Source organism: Monodelphis domestica, chromosome 6, assembly GCF_027887165.1.
Source record: "Monodelphis domestica isolate mMonDom1 chromosome 6, mMonDom1.pri, whole genome shotgun sequence".
Taxonomy (NCBI): Eukaryota; Metazoa; Chordata; class Mammalia; order Didelphimorphia; family Didelphidae; genus Monodelphis; species Monodelphis domestica.
In genome coordinates this window covers 109,742,008-109,763,184 of record NC_077232.1, presented here as the reverse complement: position 1 = coordinate 109,763,184, position 21,177 = coordinate 109,742,008, and the positions used below count along the sequence as shown (strand labels likewise).

General features: G+C 36.6%; 1 protein-coding gene across 2 annotated transcripts in view; it reads right to left on the bottom strand.

Annotated features, from left to right (window-relative positions):
* LOC100012635 (sodium-dependent phosphate transport protein 2B-like) overlaps window positions 1-21,177 on the bottom strand; it is a 71,755-nt gene that overhangs the window by 27,868 nt on the left and 22,710 nt on the right. The window contains exons 1-3 of one of the 2 annotated variants that reach the window (XM_007496646.3): window positions 6,425-16,684; window positions 6,109-6,257; window positions 5,423-5,534 (exon numbers count right to left, since the gene is read on the bottom strand). In XM_007496646.3, the coding sequence (XP_007496708.1) occupies window positions 5,423-5,534; window position 6,109 (113 nt within the window). In that variant the 5' untranslated portion in view covers window positions 6,110-6,257; window positions 6,425-16,684. Of the gene's footprint in view, window positions 1-5,422; window positions 5,535-6,108; window positions 6,258-6,424; window positions 16,685-21,177 lie in introns of those variants that run through there. The other variant, XM_007496644.3, reaches the window with a different exon arrangement.

Here is a 21,177-nt window from a genome sequence, read left to right as displayed (position 1 = left end):
AAGCTAAAGTTCAGAGCTCCAGAAACCCTTCCTTACCGATCTCAAACTGAATGCTCCTAGGGCACCTAAACTCAAAACACACAACAGAATAGACCCCGGGAACACTCCTCCTGGACCTGGATCAAAAGGTATGGCCCCCCAGAAGTCAGAACCCTAGATCACTCGGATCTAAGGGGTAGGCAAAAGGAATGTCCCAGGACCCATTCCCCCCCAACCCAGAGCATTGAATCTGAGGCAGCAGCAGGAACCTCAGGGCAGGCAAAAGGTCCTCAGGAGCTGGCTATTCTGAAGGCCGCATCCTGGAAACAACCTGAGCCAGTCGTGGGGGCACCCAGACAGCAGGGAAACAGAGAGAGACAGGAGGAGCCTGTAGCCCCCTGGCCAGATCCTTCCATCTGAGTCTCACCAAAGGTCCCTGCCTCAGGGTATACTCAGTCTGAGGTTAATCCTATCAGCAGCCCTCAGGGCTCCTGGAAGCCACGGGTCCTCCCCCTCAGAGTGCAGGCTCCTCTGGCCAGCAAAGGCATCGAAATACATCTGAGAGTGTCAAGCCAGGCGCAGAGCATAGAAGTAAGGCAACAGAGAAGCATTGGAGGGAACTGAGGAGGGTAGTAACACCTAAACACCAAAACACCAGCAATTCCAGGCTTCCTGGGGAAGACAGACAATTTGCCTAGGGCTAAAGCCACTGAACACCAGTCAGATAACAGAAGAGCCAGCCCCCCTCACTCAGATAGAGATGGCAAACAGCACAGAAGCAAAAAAGCCTCAAAACAACATGAAAAACAAGAAGGGGGCAACTTTGGACACATTCTATGGAGCAAAAATACAAAATACAGAGGAGATAGAAGAGGAAACACAAGCAAATGCACCGAAACCTTCCAAAGGAAATGGAAACGCTCCACAAACTTTTGAAGAATTTGAATTGAAAATGATCAAAAAGATGGAAGCCTTCTGGCAGGAAAAGTGGGAATTAATGCAAAAGAATTTCACACAACTACAAAACCTGTTTGACCAAACTGAAAAGGAAAACCAGGCTTTAAAGGTCAGAATTAGGACACTGGAAGACAACGAGCAAGTAAAAGAGCAAGAATCAATAAAGCAAAGCCAAAAGATCAAGAAATTAGAAGAGAACATAAAATATCTCACTGACAAGGAGACAGACTTGGAAAATAGAGGAAGAAGAGATAATTTAAGAATAATTGGACTACCAGAAAATCCAGAAATAAACAGCAAACTCAACATCGTAATACAAGATATAATCAAAGAAAATTGCCCAGAGATTCTAGAACAAGGGGGCAATACAGCCACTGAAAGAGCTCACAGAACACCCTCTACACTAAATTCCCAAAGGACAACTACCAGGAATGTAATTGCCAAATTCCAAAGCTTTCAAGCAAAAGAAAAAAATACTACAAGAAGCCAGAAAAAGACCATTTAGATATAAAGGAATGCCAATCAGGGTCATACAAGACCTTGAAAGTTCCACTCTGAATGACCGTAAGGCATGGAACATGATTTTCAGAAAGGCAAGAGAGCTGGGTCTTCAACCAAGAATCAGCTATCCAGCAAAACTGACTATATACTTCCAAGGGAAAGTATGGGCATTCAATAAAATAGAAGATTTCCAACTTTTTGCAAAGAAAAGACCAGAGCTCTGTGGAAAGTTTGATATTGAAAAACAAAGAGAATGGAATACCTGAAAAGGTAAATATGATGGAAAGGGAAAAGGAGAAAATTGCTATCTTTTCATTTATTCAAACTCTCTTCTATAAGAATTACATTTATATCAATCTATATATATTAATATGTAGAAAATGTAATGTGTACATAGGGGGAAAAGAAAAATCAAATAGAATAATCTTTCTCACACAAAGATTCACACGGGAAGGGGAGGTGAAGAAAACTCCTATAAGAAGGAGAAGAAGAGAGTTTTTACTTAAACCTTACTCTCAGGGAAATCAACTCTGAGAGGGAAAAACATCCAGATCCATTGGGATCTTGAATTCTATCTTACCCAACAAAGGTAGGGAGAAGGGAAAACCAAGGGGAGGAGGGAGGAAAGGGAAAACAAAAGGGAGGGAAGAAGAGGGGTCAGGGGGAGGGAACAAAAAGGGAGGGACTAGAAAGGGAAACATATCAAGGGAGGGGACAAGGGGGACTGATTTAAAGTAAATCACTGGATTAAATCAAAATGCCAGAGAATTCACAAGTGACAGTCATAACTTTGAATGTGAATGGGATGAACTCACCCATAAAACATAGACGAATCACAGAATGGGTTAGAATCCAAAACCGTACCATATGATGTCTTCAGGAAACACACATGAGGTGGGTAGACACCCACAAGGTCAGAATTAAAGGATGGAATAAGACCTTCTGGGCCTCAGCTGATAGAAAGAAGTCAGGAGTTGCAATCATGATATCTTATAAAGCCAAAGAAAAAATAGACCAGATTAAAAGGGATAGGGAAGGTAATTATATTTTGTTAAAAGAGACTTTAGATAATGAGGAAATATCACTAATCAACATGTAGGCACCAAATGGTATAGCACCCAAATTTCTAATGGAAAAACTAGGAGAATTGAAGGAAGAAATAGATAGTAAAACTATACTAATGGGAGATCTGAACCAACCGCTATCAAATTTAGATAAATCAAATCAAAAAATAAATAAGAAAGAAGTAAAAGAAGTGAATGGAATCTTAGAAAAAATAGAGTTAATAGACATATGGAGAAAAATAAATAGGGACAAAGAGGAATACACCTTCTTCTCAGCACCACATGGCACATTCACAAAGATTGACCATACACTAAGTCACAGAAACATGGCATACAAATGCAGAAAAGCAGAAATAATAAATGCAGCCTTTTCAGATCACAAGGCAATAAAAATAATGATCAGTGACGATATGTGGAAAACCAAATCAAAAATTAATTGGAAATTAAACAATATGATACTCCAAAATCGTTTAGTTAGAGAAGAAATCACAGAAACAATTAATAATTTCATCAAGGAAAATGACAATGGTGAGACATCCATTCAAACCTTTTGGGATCCAGCCAAAGCAATAATCAGAGGTAAATTCATATCCCTGAGTGCATATATTAACAAACTAGGGAGAGCAGAAATCAATCAATTGGAAATGCAAATAAAAAAACTCCATGGAACTTCCAAAAAATTTCTTTACTGATTTAGAAAAAAACATAACAAAGTTCATTTGGAATAACAAAGGATCAAGGATATCTAGGGAAATAATGAAAAAAAAATACAAAGGAAGGGGGCCTTGCAGTCCCAGATCTCAAACTCTATTACAAAGCAGCAGTCATCAAAACAATTTGGTACTGGCTAAGAGACAGAAAGGAGGATCAGTGGAATAGACTTGGTGCAAGTGACCTCAGCAAGACAATATATGATAAACCCAAAGATCCCAGCTTTTGGGTCAAAAATCCACTATTCGATAAAAACTGCTGGGAAAACTGGAAGACAGTGTGGGAGAGATTAGGATTAGATCAACACCTCACACCCTACACCAAGATAAATTCAAAATGGGTGACTGACATGAACATAAAGAAGGAAACTATAAGTAAATTAGGTAAACACAGAATACTATACATGTCAGACCTTTGGGAAGGGAAAGACTTTAAAACCAAGCAAGACATAGAAAGAGTCACAAAATGTAAAATAAATAATTTCGACTACATCAAATTAAAAAGCTTTTGTACAAACAAAACCAATATAACTAAAATCAGAAGGAAAGCAACAAATTGGGAAGCAATCTTCATAAAAACCTCTGACAAAGGTTTAATTACTCAGATTTACAAAGAGCTAAATCAATTGTACAAAAAATCAAGCCATTCTCCAATTGATAAATGGGCAAGGGACATCAACAGGCAGTTCTCAGCCAAAGAAATCAAAACTATTAATAAGCACATGAAAAAGTGCTCTACATCTCTTATAATACGAGAGATGCAAATCAAAACAACTCTGAGGTATCACCTCACACCTAGCAGATTGGCTAACATGACAGCTATGGAAAGTAATGAATGCTGGAGGGGATGTGGCAAAGTAGGGACACTAATTCATTGCTGGTGGAGTTGTGAACTGATCCAACCATTCTGGAGGGCAATTTGGAACTATGCCCAAAGGGCGATAAAAGACTCTGCCCTTTGATCCAGACATAGCACTGATGGGTTTGTACCCCAAAGAGTTAATAAGGAAAAAGACTTGTACAAGAATATTCATAGCTGCGCTCTTTGTGGTGGCCAAAAATTGGAAAATGAGGGGATGCCCTTCAATTGGGGAATGGCTGAACAAATTGTGGTATATGTTGGTGATGGAATACTATTGTGCTAAAAGGAATAATAAAGTGGAGGAATTCCATGGAGACTGGAACAACCTCCAGGAAGTGATGCAGAGCGAAAGGAGCAGAACCAGGAAAACATTGTACACAGAGACTGATACATTGTGGTACAATCGAAGGTAATGGACTCCTCCACTAGGGACAATGCAATATCCCTGAACAATCTGCAGGGATCCAAAAAACACTATCCACAAGCAGAGGATAAACTGTGGGAGTAAAAACCGATGAAAAGCAACTGCTTGACTACAGGGGCTGAGAGGAAATGACTGAGGAGAGACTCTAAATGAACACTCTAGTGCAAATACCAACAACATGGAAATGGGTTCGAACCAAGAACATATGTGAAACCCAGTGGAATTGTGCGCCGGCTATGGGAGAAGTGGTGGGAGGGGTGCGGGGGGAGGAAAAGATAATGATCATTGTTTCCAATGAATAATGTTTGTAAATAACCAAATAAAATAATGTTTAAAAAGTCAAAAAAAAATATGCCTCTTGGAGCAGTCATGTAGCACAATAGGTAGAGCTACCAGAACTCCAAATTTTCATAGTCTGGTTAGCTCTGATCCTTATTGGAGCTAGTAAAACTTGAAGACCATCAATTTAGGGGGAGGGGAAATGTGGGTGATATTCCCTTCACAAGGAAGACAAACATTCCCTTAGTCTGTTATTCAGCATAGCCATTCTTCTCCAACATGACTTGTTACCTATTTCTAGAACATTTCCCTAAAATATGTGTTTTTCTTTTTATGAGCCTAAAAGAACAAAATGTAAAAGGGAATATATCATACCAAAAATGAAATCACTGCCAACTTATAATTATCTCTATTTTTTGTAAGAATTTTTGTCACAAAAAAGTAAATAACTGAGTTATTTAAACTGCTCAGTGAATATGCCTATCTCACAAATCTGCATTGTAAATTACAATATACAAGTCTATAGAAAAAAACATGGAGGTATTTCTGGAAATGAGTGAAAACTGTCAACTTTGTTTATCAGAAGTAGTTATTGTAGTTATAGGGAAAACAATGACTTGTAAATAAGTGAAACAAAACTTCCTACCTTCCAAATTCATCCCTGTCTCCAGCCTGTATGAGGGTCACAATTGTACTGGTAACTGAAGTCCCAATATTGGCTCCCATGATCATGGGAATTGCTTTCTCTACTGTCAACACTGTCAAAGGAAAAAGGTAAATAAAGTAGAAAAGTGGTAGAAATTCACTGGAAGAAGACTTAAACTCTCTTCTTTCTAAGATTAAGTGCCCAGAATTATAACTAGATTAAGGGAACTGGGGGTTTTGCCAAAGCCAGAAAACTAGAGATCACTGGCAGCAATGTTGAAGAATATGGACAATGTTGGCTATAGTAACACCCCAATCCCATGCTTACCTCTTTACCCTTTATTGACTTATTAACCTCTGTCTTCCATGGAAGTGCTTCATCCTCCTCTCTCCTCCACAGCCACACTATAGGGAAACTTACCTCCTGACTCCACATGTGTCCCCTGCACTAAATGCCAAACTGACATATATCAACCAAAAAAGGGGTGTAGAACCCAGTCCTGGGATCTGGAGAGATCTATTTCTATTCAAGCTCATTTTAAAAACAAAACACTAATACAAAAGAATCTGGTCTGAATTATATTTAATAGAAAAAGAAATCCACTCAAACTGTAGCTACATCAAAGACACTTATTCAGACTCAGATGGGTTAAATATTAGAGAGGGAAAATGGAAAGAAGTACTTACTCCACTCTTCCAAAGAAGATCATCCAAAGCAATAAGCATTGAAAATTTCACCCAAGAATAAGCAACCCAACTCTGTCAGCTAGAGCTTAATTTTCTGACTCTACCACAAGAATAGGGAGAATAGATAACATCAAAGGAAGAGATTCAGCCTGACAGAAGGATGAAAAAACAAGAAGATCAAGCTTAAAGGCCAGGGCACATTGCAAATAATTACATGATTATAAAATTTGAATGAAACTCTTTGAATGGATACAGGCTTGCCTAATTAACATGGCTCTGTGTATGTGTGTTTGTTTATTTGTCAGGACTGACTCACCTGAAGAGGATACAATGCTGATAATGATGGATATGGATATGTTAGAACTTTGCACCAAAACAGTCACCAGCACACCCACCATCAAACTGGCCAAGGGATTGTAAAATATTGAACCATCAAAGAAAAGTTCACCAGCCACTTTTCCTAAAAAGGTAAAAACATTTTAAAAAAGATATATGGTAGTTGTTTGAGACTGCTAGACTATACATCAAAGTCTGGGGGCCACTGTGTAAATGAGGATTTAGTGAGGACAGTCAACTGGCTAACAAGGCAGTCACCATGGTGGAGAGTAGTGAGGGTTGAATTTGGCTTTAGGAAGCCATGAGTTGAGACCCTACCTCTATTTCCCTCTATTAGCATAGGTTAGACACTTTGCTTTTCTGCACAAATCTTGAAGTACAACAAAATAACAGCTATTACCATCTTTTGCCCAGAATGTCATTTTCTCTTACTCCAGTTTAGCATCTCTCTTGTTTTATAACTAATCCACCTGCTGTTTCCCTCATATATGGCTTACTCGTTCCTGTCCCTTGGAAGAATTACTCTGACATCTAAGGCTTCTTCTCTCTCTTTCACCCTCCTCCCCAAAGATTCTCTCAGTTGGAGGGCAGGGGCACTCTCTGTCTCTTACTCAGCATCTCTGTTGTCTGAGTGGCCCTAGGACAGCTGTATGATGCAAGTGTATAGAAAATTGGACCTTGATTCAAGAAGTCATCAGTTTAACTCTAGCCTCAGAGATACTTATTTACTATATGACCCTTGACAAGTAACTTAACTATTTTCAGTCTCAGTTTCCTGTATTGTAAAATGAACCTACCTCACATGGCTTTTGTATGAAATGAGAATATTTAATTGATGAGCACAGTGCCTAATACAAATTATATATATATATATGTGTGTGTGTGTGTGTGTGTGTGAGTGTGTGTGTGAGTGTGTGTGTGTGTGTGTGTGTGTGTGTGTGTAAAGAGAGAGAGAGAGAGTGAAATGAAGACCTTAAATGTTTTTCATCTGCTTGTGTTAGCTAAGCAAAATTGCAAAGTTCCTTCCTGAAGATAAAAATGAATCTTCCATTTCCATCGTATGACTCAATCCCTGCTCCAGAGCTTGGTAATAATAATACAACCCATTATTAGTATGTTGAGTATAAACATGAAGGCCAGGCTTCATACAAAGGAAATAGAGTGACAGATGAAGTCAATTATCCCAATAGTTGGAATAAAAAACAAATGACCATATGACCATGACACTAATTAAAGTCAACAAGACAGAAAAGATACTAGACCAGGCTGGATATTAAACACACACACATACACACACACACACGCACACACACACACATACAGAGTGACCTGCCCCAAAATCTCTACCTACAAAAACAGATTGTTTTAAGATACTATTGGAAGAATTTATGGAGAGACTATAAAGAAGAGTGGGATAGGGAAGGCCCAAAAGGCAGATCTGTGTGGATAAAATTATTCCAATTATCATCTTCATTTAAAAAATTTTTTATAAAATTCATTTATTTAAAATATTTTATCATGGTTACATTATTCATGCATTTTCTCTCCTTTCTTCCCTCCCCACTCCCAGAGCTGACAAGCAATTCCACTAGGTTGCCCATATATCATTTTAAAAAACCTTTTTCCATATTATTCATACTTGAAATAGAGTGATCTCTCAAAGCTAAAACCCATAATATTCCCATTGAACCACATGATCAATCATACTTTTTCTTCTGTGCTTCTGCTCCCACAGTTCTTTCTCTGGGTATGGATAGTGTTTTTCTCATAAGTTCCTCTGGATTGCCTGGGTCATTGCATTGCGGTTACATCCAATTGTGCCATAGTGTATCAGTCTGTGTACACAATGTTCTCCTGGTTCTGCTCCTTTCTCTCTGCATCATTTCCTGGAGGTCATTCCAATTCACATGGAATTCCTCCAGTTTATCATTCCTTTCAGCAAAATAGTGTTCCATCACCATCAAAAAAAACCACAATTTTTTCAACCATTCCCCAATAGATGGACTCTCGCTCATTTTCCAATTTTTTGCCACCACAAAAAGTGCAGCTATGAATATTTTTATACAAGTCTTTTTCCTTATTATCTCTTTGGGGTATAAACCTAGTAGTGATCTTGCTGGATCAAAGGGCAAGCATTCTTTTAAAGCCCCTTGGGCATAGTTCCAAATTGCCTTCCAGAACAGTTAGATCAATTCACAATTCTACCATCAATGTATTACTGTCCTAATTTTGCTACGTCACCTCCAAATTTTATTATTTTCCTTTGTAATGGTTAAATTTAATGTTGGATACTGTTTATTTACCAAAATAGAGGGGAAACAATAAAGTAGAGAAATGTGGAAAAGGTGAGAGAAAATACCTATACTAGTCTTCAACCAGGAGGACTGGTAGTAAGTAATCACGTGGCCTCCTCCAAGATTGAAGCTAGTCTCATAGGAAACTAAGAAGGGAGTCAGCCTTTTCACTCACCCAACCAAGTAGTCCAAGAGTAAGTGTCTAAGTTGAAGTCAGGATCCATGCTGCAGTCTCCAATAACATTCCTCGTAGACTATCTCCAGGAGACACTCTTGACAAGATTCAACTTCACCAGACTTCTAGCCTAAGGATTTTTGTGACTTTTGTGGTGGTTTCCTATCCCCTACCCTCTTCACAGGGACCAATCACAGTTTCCAAAATTCTTATATCTCTCATCCTCTCCTCCTAGGATTCACACCTTTGGAACCACACATTTCTGAGTGTGTGAACTCTTAAAAGAATTCACAAGTCTCTGGCTGTTAGAAAAAAAGTCTCTGGAGTTAGAAAAAAAAAAAAGGGTAGAGCTCTCCCAGTATCTTTCTGGCTTCTCACCTAGCACCAGGTAGGGAGTGAATTCACTAAGTGGTTTGTGAGCTCCTCCACCTAATTCCTGTCATATTGGCCAATCTGCTAGATGTGAGGTGATACATCAGAGTCATTTTGGTTTGCACTTCTGTAATCAGGAGGATTTAGAACATGTTTTCATGTGCTTATTGATAGTTTTGATTTCTTCATGCAAAAACTGCCTATTCATGTCCTTTGACCATTGTCAATTGGGGAATGGCATGTTTTTTTTTTATTATTATTTGAATTAATTCCTTATATATTGGGGAAATTAGGCCTTTGTCAGAGAGTTTCATTATAAAAACTTTTCCCCCACTTTGTTGCTTTCATTCTAATTTTCATTGCATTGGATTTGTTTGTACAAAATCTTTTTATTATAATTAAAATCATTCATTTTACATTTTGTAATGTTCTATATCTCTTGCTTAATCTTATTTCCTTTCTTTCCCAAAGGTCTGACAGATATACTATTCTATGTTCACCTAATTTATTTATGATTTCACTTTTTATATTGAATTCATTTACCCATTTTGAATTTATCTTGGTATAGGGCATGAGATGTTGATCTAAACCTAATTCTTCCCATACTGTTTTCCAATTTTCCCAGCACTTTTTGTCAAATAGGGAGTTCTTACCTCAAAAGCTGGGATCTTTGGGTTTATAGAACACTAAACTTGCTTTGGTCATTAATACCTAGTCTTTTCCACTGATCTACCCTTCTGTCTCTTAGCCAGGACCATACTGTTTTGATGACCACTGTTTTATAGTACAGCTTAAGGTCTGGTACTGCTAGGCCACCATCCTTCATATTTTTTTCAGTCATTCCCTTTATATTCTTGACCTCTTTTTCTTCAAGATGAGAGTTGTTACAGCTTTTTTCTAATTCTAAAAATAAGTTTGATAGTTTGATAGATATGGCACTGAATAACAAAATTATTTTGAGTAATTTGAGTAAAGAAAATACTTGAGTATTGTGTTAGCTTATCCTACCCATGAGCAATTAATGTTTTTCCAATTATTTAGATTTGGTTTTAATTGTGTGTAAAGTGTTTTGTAGCTGTTTTCATATAATTCCTGTGTTTGTGTTGGAAAATAGCTTTGCAAATATTTTATATTGTCTAGAGTGGTTTTAAATGGAGCCTCTATTTCTAACTCTTGATTCTGAGTTTTGTTGGAAATGTATAAAAATGCTGATGGTTTATGTGGGTTTATTTTGTACCCTGAAACTTTGCTAAAGTTGTTGATTATTTCCACTAGCTTTTTAGTTGATTCTCTAAGATTCTTTAAGTAGACCATCATATCATCTGCAAAGTGATAGCTTAGTCTCCTCATTGCCTGTTTTAATCCTTTCAATTTCATTTTCTTCTCTAATTGCTACCACTAGCATTTCTAGTACAATATTAAATTAAAAAATGTGATAATGGGCATCTCTGCTTCATTGCTTATCTTAATGAAAAGGCTTCTAACTTGTCCCCATTGCAAATAATACTTACTAATAGTTTTAAATATATAGTGCTTATTATTTTGAGGAAAGGCCCTTCTATTCCTAAAGTTTCCAGTGTTTTCAATAGAAATGGGTATTGTATTTTGTCAAAGGCTTTTTCTGTGTTTATTGAGATTAGCATGTGATTTTTGTTAGTTTGGTTGTTAATATTGCCAATTATGTCAATGGTTTTCCTAATATTAAATCAGCCCTGCATTCCTGGTATAAATCCCACCTGATCATAATCTATAATACTTGTGAAAACTTGCTGTAGTCTCTTTGCTAGTATTTTATTTAAGATTTTTGGATCTATATTTATTAGGGAGATTGGTCTGTAGTTTTCTTTCTCTGTTTTTGGTCTTCCTGGGCAAAGCCAAGATGGTTACTTAGTAGCAGGAGCTTTTTGAATCTCCTTTCAACTACTTATTACAAAGTGTCTCAAAAGGACAGAAATCAAAACCAGACCAGTAAAGGTGTTCTCCCACTGGATGCAGTATTAAAGAAAGGCAATGAGTGAGGATTCCTACCCTATAAGGGGGGAAAACTGAACTAATCAAAGCACAAACTGATAACCCCTCCCTCACACCACCCTCCATGCCAGAGTTAAGAGTGACAGCCAGGAAAATCTCTAAATTCTTGAGTGATGGCTAAAAGGATCATGAACATACCCCTACGGGCAGTGCAAGGCCTTGGCAGTGAGATTAGAGGCTGAAGAATGTGGACCTTGGACAGAAACACAGGTGTTCACAGGCAAGGCAGCCGAGGTTGGAACGATAGCCTCAGTGAAAAACACTTTAAAGCTTACTATACAAAGAATATCATAAACCTACCTGCCCTCACTCAGACTTCTGACAGGGAAGGGAATAGACTACAAAGGCAAAGCCCTGAGAGATAGAAGCTAAGAAAGCAATGCCAACCAACTGATCTACTAGTGACAAAAGGAATAAGAAACAGTAAAAAAAAAAAAAGCTCTTGACCCTGGATAATTTCTATAGAGAAAAAAAGCAAACTATAGAAGCAACAACAAAGAGTGAAAAACACACAAACAAAAAAACATCCAAACTTTCACCAAAAAAAGGGGGGGGGAAATTAGTCACAAGCTCTTGAGGAACTTAAAATGGAGTTCAAGGACTAAGAAAGATAGAAGAAAAATGGGAAGAAAAGTGGTAAAAAAGCAATAAAAGTAATACAAAAAGAAAATAACAGTTTTAAAAGACAAAATTGCCCATATGGAAAAAGAGGCATAAAAATCAAACAAAGTAATAAGCAAATTGGAGACCAGAATTGATTTGCTAGAAGCCATGAAAAGCAGGATAGATCAAACTGTAAAGGAAACTCAAAAGATCATGGCTGAAAATCATCTTTAAAGACTAGAATTGAACAAGTAGAAGCTAATGATCTTATGAGTCAGCAATAATTAATAAAAACAAACTCAAAAGAATGAAAAAATAGAAGGAAATATGAAATATCTCATTGAAAAGACAACTGACCTGGAAAACAGATCCAGGAGAGGCAATTTGAGAATTGTTGGGCTACCTGAAAGTCATGACCAAAAAAAAAAAAAGCCTAGTGTGAAAGGGAATTCTTTTTTCTCTTTGTCTATTTTGAGTTAACACTTTGTTAGCCATCAAGTAAGAGAATTCACAAGTCACTTGCTAAAATGTCTGATAGCTCCAGAACTCAAAGCACCCCTACTTAACACTAAGTAAGAGTATTTGCAAGTCATTTGCTAAAGTGAATGATAACTCCATCAATCAGAAACTTTTGAATCCTATGATAAAAGTTGATACCTGCAGAAGCCTATGATAAAAGGTTGACACCTTGAGAGGCCTATGATAAGAGTTAACACCTTCAGAGGTGAAAAAATGGATCCCACAGACACTGATCCCCTGGGCAGTGCTAGACAATTCTGAAGTTGTGATTATCCCCTTTTAAGAGAAGAAGGGATGGGAAATCACTATAAAATCCTGAACTTCTTCAGCTAGAGGGAGTATTCTGCAAGCAGTCTTGTGGAGATAGTCTTCGGTAGTTGTCTTTGACAACTTTGACAACAATCTGCCTTTTGAAGGTAACTTGGGACTTGGACTACCTCTTTGGTGAGTGAGTAGCTGGCCTTCCTTTCCTGGTATCTGGAGAGATTCGTTTCTGAGAGGCCTTCTCTTCTTGGAGGAGACCATGTGAGTGGAACTATGGGTTCTCTGGTCATAGGTTAACAAGCCTTGCCAGGCTGTGCCAAGCACCAGAGCAATATTTAGTTTGATAGGGTAGACATCTTCTCTACCCTCTTTTTGTATTTTTCTACTTTCATTCTCTCTATCTATTTTGTAAATAAAAATTATTGAAAGTCATTTTGATTTGAGCTATAATATTTTAAATCAGCAACCACTATATTATTTATAATTTTCGTACAGTTAAGTCAAAACTTTAATTTTAATTCCTTACACTACACATCATATTACAAGAAATTATCTGAGAAAACTGCCCTTATATTCTTGAAGAGGGCAAAATAGATGTTGAAAGAATCCAAAGATCACCCTCTACATTAAATCCCCATAAGAAAACCCCCAGAAATGTTGTAGCCAAATCAAGAGTTTCCAAGCCAAGGAGAAAATACTGCAGGTAGCCAGAAAGAGATAATTCAGATATCAAGGAACCCCAGGCAATATTACACAGGATCTTGCTGTTTCCATACTAAAGGGCCACAAGGCTTAGAATATGATATTCAGAAAGGCAAAGAGAATTGGGTCTACAATCAAGAATTGCCTACCCATCAAAACTGACTATATACTTTCAGGGGAAAATATTGTCATTTAATAAAATAGATGATTTCCAAGCATTCCTAAAGAAAAGACCAGAACTAAATGGAAAATTCAATGTCCAAACACAAAATCCGAGAGAACCATAAAAAGGTAAAACTAGAAGGGGGGATGGGGATCAAGGGCTTCAATAAAGTCAAATTTATTATATTCCTATATGTTACTCCTAAAAATTGTTTTCATTTTCATAGTAGATAGAAGAAATATTCACAGGCAGAGGTTGTGATATTAAGATGTTTCAGATGATATGTAGAAAAAATGGGGGGGACAAAAAAGAGGATGATACCAAGAGAAACTTGAAGGAAGAAGTAAAATAGAATGTATTATACCACATAATAGGATATGTTATATAAAGAGGCACATGGGGGTGGGGGCAAGGAATAAAACTATTTTTAAAAGGGGATAAAGAGAATGATAATAGGCAAAGTTAAACCTTACTCTTAGTGGAATCAGTTCTGAGAGGGAAGAAGAGCTAGTTCTATTGGAGTATAGAATTCTATCTTACCCTACAGAGAAGTTGAAATGGAACAAGGAAAGGGGTATGTGGGGTAGAAAGTGTTTTTGGTCTTCCTGGATTGGGAATCAGTATTGTAATTGTATCATAAAAAGAATTTGGTAAGACTCCTTCTTTGTTTATTTTGTCAAATAGTTTGAATAGTATTGGAATTCGTTTTTTTTTTTTTAATGTTTGATAGAATTCATTTGTTAATCCATCTGGGCCCTGGACATTTTTTCTTTGGGAGTTCCTTAATGGCTTTTTCAATTTATTTTTCTGGTATGAGATTATTTAAATATTCTATTTCCTTCATTATTAATCTGGACAATTTATCTTTTTTGTAAATATTCATCCATTTCACCAAAATTGTCATATTTCTTGTGATATAATTGGGCAAAATAGTTCTTAGTAATTGTCCTAAATTCCTCTTCCTTGGATATGATATCACCCTTTTCATTTTTGATACTGTTAATTTGATTTTCTTCTTTTTTTTAATTAGGTTAACAATACATTATGTATTTAATTTGTTTTATTAAAGTACCAGCTCCCAGTCTTATTTATTAGTTCAATAGCTCTTTTACTTTCAATTTGATTATTTTCTCCTTTAATTTTTAGGATTTCCAATTTAGTTTATATCTGGGGTTTTTAACTTGTTCTTTTTCTAGTTTTTTTAAGTTGCATACTCAATTCATTAATCTCCTCCCTTTCTATTTTGTTGATATAGGCACTTAGGCATGTAAATTTTCCCCTGAGTACTGTTTTGGCTATATCCCACAAATTTTGATTTTCTATTTACTCATTGTCATTCTCTTCAATGAAATCAGTAATGGTTTGATGTGTTCTTTGATCCACCAGTTTTGAAGAATTAGATTATTTAATTTCCAATTAATTTTAAATTTGCCTCGCCATGAACCCTTATTAATTATGATTTTTATGACATTATGATCTGAGAAAGTTGTAGTAATTATTTCTGCTTTTCTGAATTTGTTTGCTATGTTTTTGTGCCCTATTACATGGTCAGTCTTTGTATATGTACCTTGTGCTATAGAAGATTAGACATATTCATTTTTATCCCTATTCAGTTTTGTCCAGACATCTATTTGCTCTAATTTTTCTAACATTTCATTCCCTCCCATTACTTCTTTTTTATTTATTTTTTAGTTGAATCTGTCTAGTTCTGATAGGGGAAGATTGAGGTCTTCCACTGGCATAATTTTACTATCTATTTCCTCCTTAAGCTCTTTCTATTTCTCCTTTAAAAGTCTGAAAGATATACCATTTGGTGCATATATTGTGAGATTTAAAATCAAATATAAGGTGGTCGCCAGGGAAATATTCCCAATTATTCAAATACCCAAGTCAATTGGGTTTTATAAAGATTTTAATTAACAATACAATGAGTAATCAAAGAAAGAGAGAGAGAGTAAGAAAGGAATAAGTATGAAGGGCCCCAAGCCAACATGGCCTAGACCTGAGTCTTAAAAGAGAAATCAGTCAGTTTTTTATAACTCACCATAAGATCTGTCTAAGTAAGGATTTCTAATGACACCAGGCCAGCAGCATCTCAGCTGCTTTCACCAGCTCCCTCCTCCATCTGAATGTTTCAGAATCAGTCTCCTCAGAATGAGTCTCTCCAATCCGAATGTTTCAGAATGACTTCTCAGCTCTTCCCTGAGCTCTTATTTTTAAGGGCAAAATTTCCTCTGTCACCTCCCCTAAGTCCTTACATCTACCAATCACTGTAGATGTTTCTAAAGGACCGCCCATTCTTAGTCCACACCTAAGAAGGTGTGGATTTTTGAGTAATTCACACCAGGAAAGCTCTGATTAAGTTTTCCAGTTCTTTGTTCCTTGTAAATTCACAACTTGCTTGACCTTTATAGGTACTTAGCTTAAGAAAAGTATGGGTTTAAGTACTTTTCATTGTTCAGAAAAGAGTTTACAACTTTATCTTTCCCTAGGGCAGACCCAAGTAGGCAAAGTAGAATTCTCACATTCCTGCTTTAAGTAGAGTTCACTGCCCAAATGGGGAATGGTCTTAATCCAATCTTATAAAGTAGGGTCTGGGAAATTTTAAGGTTTACAATATGTTGAGTACTGATATTTCTTCATTATTTATGTAATCTTTTATCAGGATATAATTACCTTCCTTATCTCTTTTAATCCAGTCTATTTTTACTTTAGCATTGTCTGAGATCATGATTGCTACTACTGCCTTCTTTGTCTTTGTTGCAGCCCAATATATTCTGCTCCAGTATCTTACCTTTACCCTGCGTGTATCTATCTGCCTCATGTGTGTTTCTTTTAGACAACATATGCTAGGATTCTGATGTTTGCTCCACTCTGCTATCTGTTTACATTTTATAAGTGAGTTTATCCCATTCACATTCACAGTTATGATTACTATATGTGTCTTCCCCTCCATTTTAACTTCCTTCTTTAATCCTAACCTTAGTTTTTCTACTCTTTCCCATCCCTCCATTGTTTTGCTCTTAATCAGTCTCCCCCTTTCCACTCCCTTATATTGCTCCCCCAAAATCCCTCCTTTTTACTTCCCTCTCATTCACCTTTTGGACACACCCTCCTCAGCCTCTCCCTCCCTTATATTTGTCCCCTCCCCACCGCCCTGCTTCTAATTTCCCCTCTACATTCCTAAAGAATAAGATAAAATTCTATACTCTAATCAATCTGGCTGTTCTCTCCCTGAATCAATTCCACTGAGAGTACAATTTAAGTATTACTTGTCACCAACCACTTCCTCCCTTCCATTGTACTGTTTTCCCACCCCACCCCCCCCAAGTTCTTTATGTGATACATTTTGCCCCAATTTAACTACTGTTGTTATAATTAAATTAATATACCTACCCAGATATATATTTTATAAAGTTTATTAATAGAAAAAGTAGATCAACATAATTTAAAATCTCATCATTCCTCTAAGTAACCTAACCACATTTTGCCTAGCCTTCCAGTCCCTTCATCCTTTCTCCTTACCTGTCTTCATTCAAAAGCTATTCATTCAAAGCCACATTCATTCAAAAACCTAGAAAAACCTGTCCCCTTTCTTTTATTGATGTTTGCAGATGCTGCACTGGCATTTAGGGAATGTGAATGGACAGGTCAACCCTCCAGGAGGGAGAGGGAATGAACTTTCCTGACACAACTCCCCCCCCCCCCCCCCCCGTGATCCTTTGGGTGACCAGATTCCCCAATGGATCATTTAAACATAATTATTTTAAACCTCTAAATACCTTCTAGCTAAAAGTACATACAATATTGCATTTTCTAAGAGGAAGTTACAATAGTTAGAGATAAGAGGGAAATATGAGAAGAAAATTATAAAAACTGATTGATAGATGCATAGACAAAATGCCAATTAGGGGGAAGTCCCCTTTAGCATTAGAGTTTACATTCAGAATAAGTAGGGTCAGCCTCCTTCAATTCAGTTCATTATATCCCAAAGTTCATTCTGGATCTTTTGACCAGTGTGTGCTTCTTCAGGCATTTTTATAGCATCTTCTCCAAAAGGATCTACTTTCTTGATTTGGGATGTTGGCAAGTTTCTTTTCCTGAAATTTCTCCAAAAATTTTTAAATCTTGGATTTTGGATATTTATACAACCCCTCCTGGGGAGGTTGTTGACAAACACCAGAATCATCCTGGGATACATGGCTGAGTTATGAAGTATATGAAACAATTGTCAAAAGAAAAACAAACCACTCAAAAAATCCCAAAATAAAAAACAAAAATCAAATTCTGCATAAAAATAATAAGTACAGAAATGATAAAAAATAAAATAAAAATCTTCCATGTATAAAATTCTGAGTAAAAAATAAACTTGTAACAGGTTCTTGAATCACAGGCAAGATTCAATTAAAGGGATATTAAAATATCCCACAACACAATAGCAGCAATACAGCACTTTTTTATATACAGCACCCATTTGCAGCCAGAAATACAGAAAATTGCCAAACTATAAGAAAGGACTAGGTTTCAGCAGCAAGTGAGAAAAACCATTCCCTGGACTGATTTTACCTTCACTGTCAGTGATAGGGGGAGCCAGGAAGTTAGTCAAACTGAAGTACTTGACTCAGAATATTGTACATGGAGTATGATACAAAGGAGTCCAGCATCTTAACATATGTCAAGCACCACAACCTAAATTCTCACACTAGGTTCAAGTCCTTTTGTATTGGCATAGAAGTTCAACAATCCTCCCTGGATTGGTTTGGTCCTTTTTGACCTTGTGCTACTTGGCACTGTATAGTGGCTCTTTTGTTCCCTTTTCCTGGAATCAGACATAATCATTAAACAAAATCCCATAACATTTATCAATAAATGGCAGGTTTCCATACTCTAAAGCTTTGGGGTGTACATAGTTACTAGGGATAATAGATACTGTAAACTTATACTGTAAGCTTTATCCTTCAAGTCAAAAAACATTAATACTCATTTCATGTACTTAAAGTATCATCAAGAACAGGAAAAGAGAAAAAATCAAATATCCTATTGCAATATAAAAAGAAGAAATAATAATGAATAATAATTTCATAATTCACAGTCTATGTGACAGTGTGTTAGCCCAGCAGAGACACAACACAAAAGATGCTCATTCAAAAATGAGATCTAATTCCCTCTTAACTTTGCCAGGATCCACAGTGTGAGAGTACATAATTTTTTCACCAGGTAAAAGCCTTTTTAAAATAGTAGTACAACAACTAAAACAGATTCTAAGAAGTAACAAAATCCCAAAAATTATAAGAGTCCATTTAATGACAATAACAAACGAATCCACTATCATTAGGATTCACATGACTTGGTATACTTGCTATCTGACATTTAAAAAACCTTTGAACTCATGAATATTTGTCACAAGTTCTACAGATTTAACTAATCTTTCAACCTTGGTTTAAATGTTTTTAACAAAGCCTATTATTACCATCATTCCAAATTTGGTAGGAGAAACCAAGAAAACCTCTGCACTGCTGATTAAGAATTACAAATATAATGAATCCATTTTGAAGCTACTAGGCTTCACAGGAAAAATCATTCCCACCTGTTGGATGAGATTATAACACATCACAGGGTAACTAAGCCACTTGGCCACCTCCCTCCATCTTGGTATGACACTATAACAGTATAAAAGAACTGTCACCAATGTGTCCCAACCATTTTCACCTGGAGCTGAGGACTAAAAGTGAAAATTACTTCAAATGTCTCATCTATTATAGGATCAGTAAATGCAAAGATGAGAAAATACAAAAATACCATTGCATTTTACTTCAGCTACAAATGGACCCTCACCTCTTGTTACAAACAACTCAGAGGCAGGCAAATGACCAGTAAGAGGTAGGGATGCCCCCAGATATACGAAAATCATTTCTGAAGACCAGTTTAAAACCAATGAAATCATTAGACAATAAATTCTCCAAAACTTTTATACAAGTTGAAACTAATTTAATGGAGTCTATGCATCATCTCTGTGTGACAATTAACAAAGGCAAAGAAAGGATCAAAAGACTATTTGTGAGCTTTTTACAATGATATTTTTCTACAGCAAAATCATAGGGAAGGTACAAAAATAAAGGCAATGTAACAGAATATTCCAATTTTGATAACTTATGAAGTGATTAACAGCAAATTATATGCATCTTGTATTTAGAATTGAGTTACAGAGACTTCTTCATTCTGGGGAGGGGAACAAACTGAAACAGTTAACATCAATAAGGCAATGAGGTCTGAAAAGGCTTAAAATTTATCTCGAGACTCTTTGAGTTTCCTTCCCCTCCCAAGAACCATCAGTCATCTAAATCCCTTTGTCTACACCTCTGGGGTCCCCCATATTGAGGGGAGTTCCCACACTGAGTACAGATATTTGGGTGTCAGTTTTGATGTATCTCATTCAAATAACTATTCCTCCTATTATCATTATCCCTCAACCTTCTATTCCTATATTCCTTATTCCTCTTCTTACAATTCATAATTATGTGACCCACTTTTCCACAAAAATAACATGTTAGTGGTTGTTTTGTGGATTCTTGTAAGGGAACTATGATCTCCCCCTGCTTTTCCTTTTCAGTTGTTTCAGTTAATTAATTTATTTCCTTCCTCAATGTCTCTAATAAAGTAGCATTCTCTTTATCCTTCTCTCCCTGTTTAGCAGTTAATTCCTTTATTTCCTTCCTTAATGTTTCCACTAGATCAGTGTTCTCCTTCTCCTTTTCCTTATGTCCCTCAAAAGCAAAACTGCCACTCTTTTCAACTCTTCAAGGTCCATTAGTAGGCCAGTTTGGACTGCTAGTCATAAAATAATTCCTAACTACCTTACACCTGTATTTTATTTTACAAATTGTATTCTGATTTGTCTAATATCTCTTTCCCTATGAAGATCCAATTCTATATACCTTCCTCCCAGCTCAATAAGCCTATGCATAAATTAGGAGGGGTTCTCATTGTCTTCTTACTTAAGATTTTTCAAATTTAGTCCATGTACCAGGCCTATCAGAACAAGCTCTCATAGATTTTGGCAATGCATTTATAGCCTGGCATAGTTGTAAGTAATCTTTTTCTGAATTTGGGTCCCATTTGAGATCTTCAGTTGGCCAATAAGTTGTTCCTTTACCCTGGGCCTGATTAACTAGAGAAAGAATTTTATTCTTTTCCCTTTCCATTAGCAAGGCCTGGAACAAATATTTCACATCAATCCAGTGGGGTTATATGTACGAAAAATGCTCTCAATATTATTTATTACCAATATAGGCTCAGATTCATATGAAGGTGTTTTTTCTTAAAATTCTCAATATTCTGTAGAGAAAAAGGTGTATGATATCTAATGTTTACTAACTCTCCACATCTGTTATAAGTAGAGACATCTCTTAGAGGGAAAAGGCCTTTATTTGAATCATCTGTGGTAATTTCTGCTTGACCTGTGTTCTGGAGTTCAATGGAGTGGGTTGTAGTGAGGCTAACAGGGTAAGGGGTGGGGTGGGTGAATGGAGAGGGAGGGGTTGGTCAGGGGATGGGGAAGCAGGGCAAAAAGATCAGGGACAGGTCTAGGAATGTGATGGAGAGGAATGGGG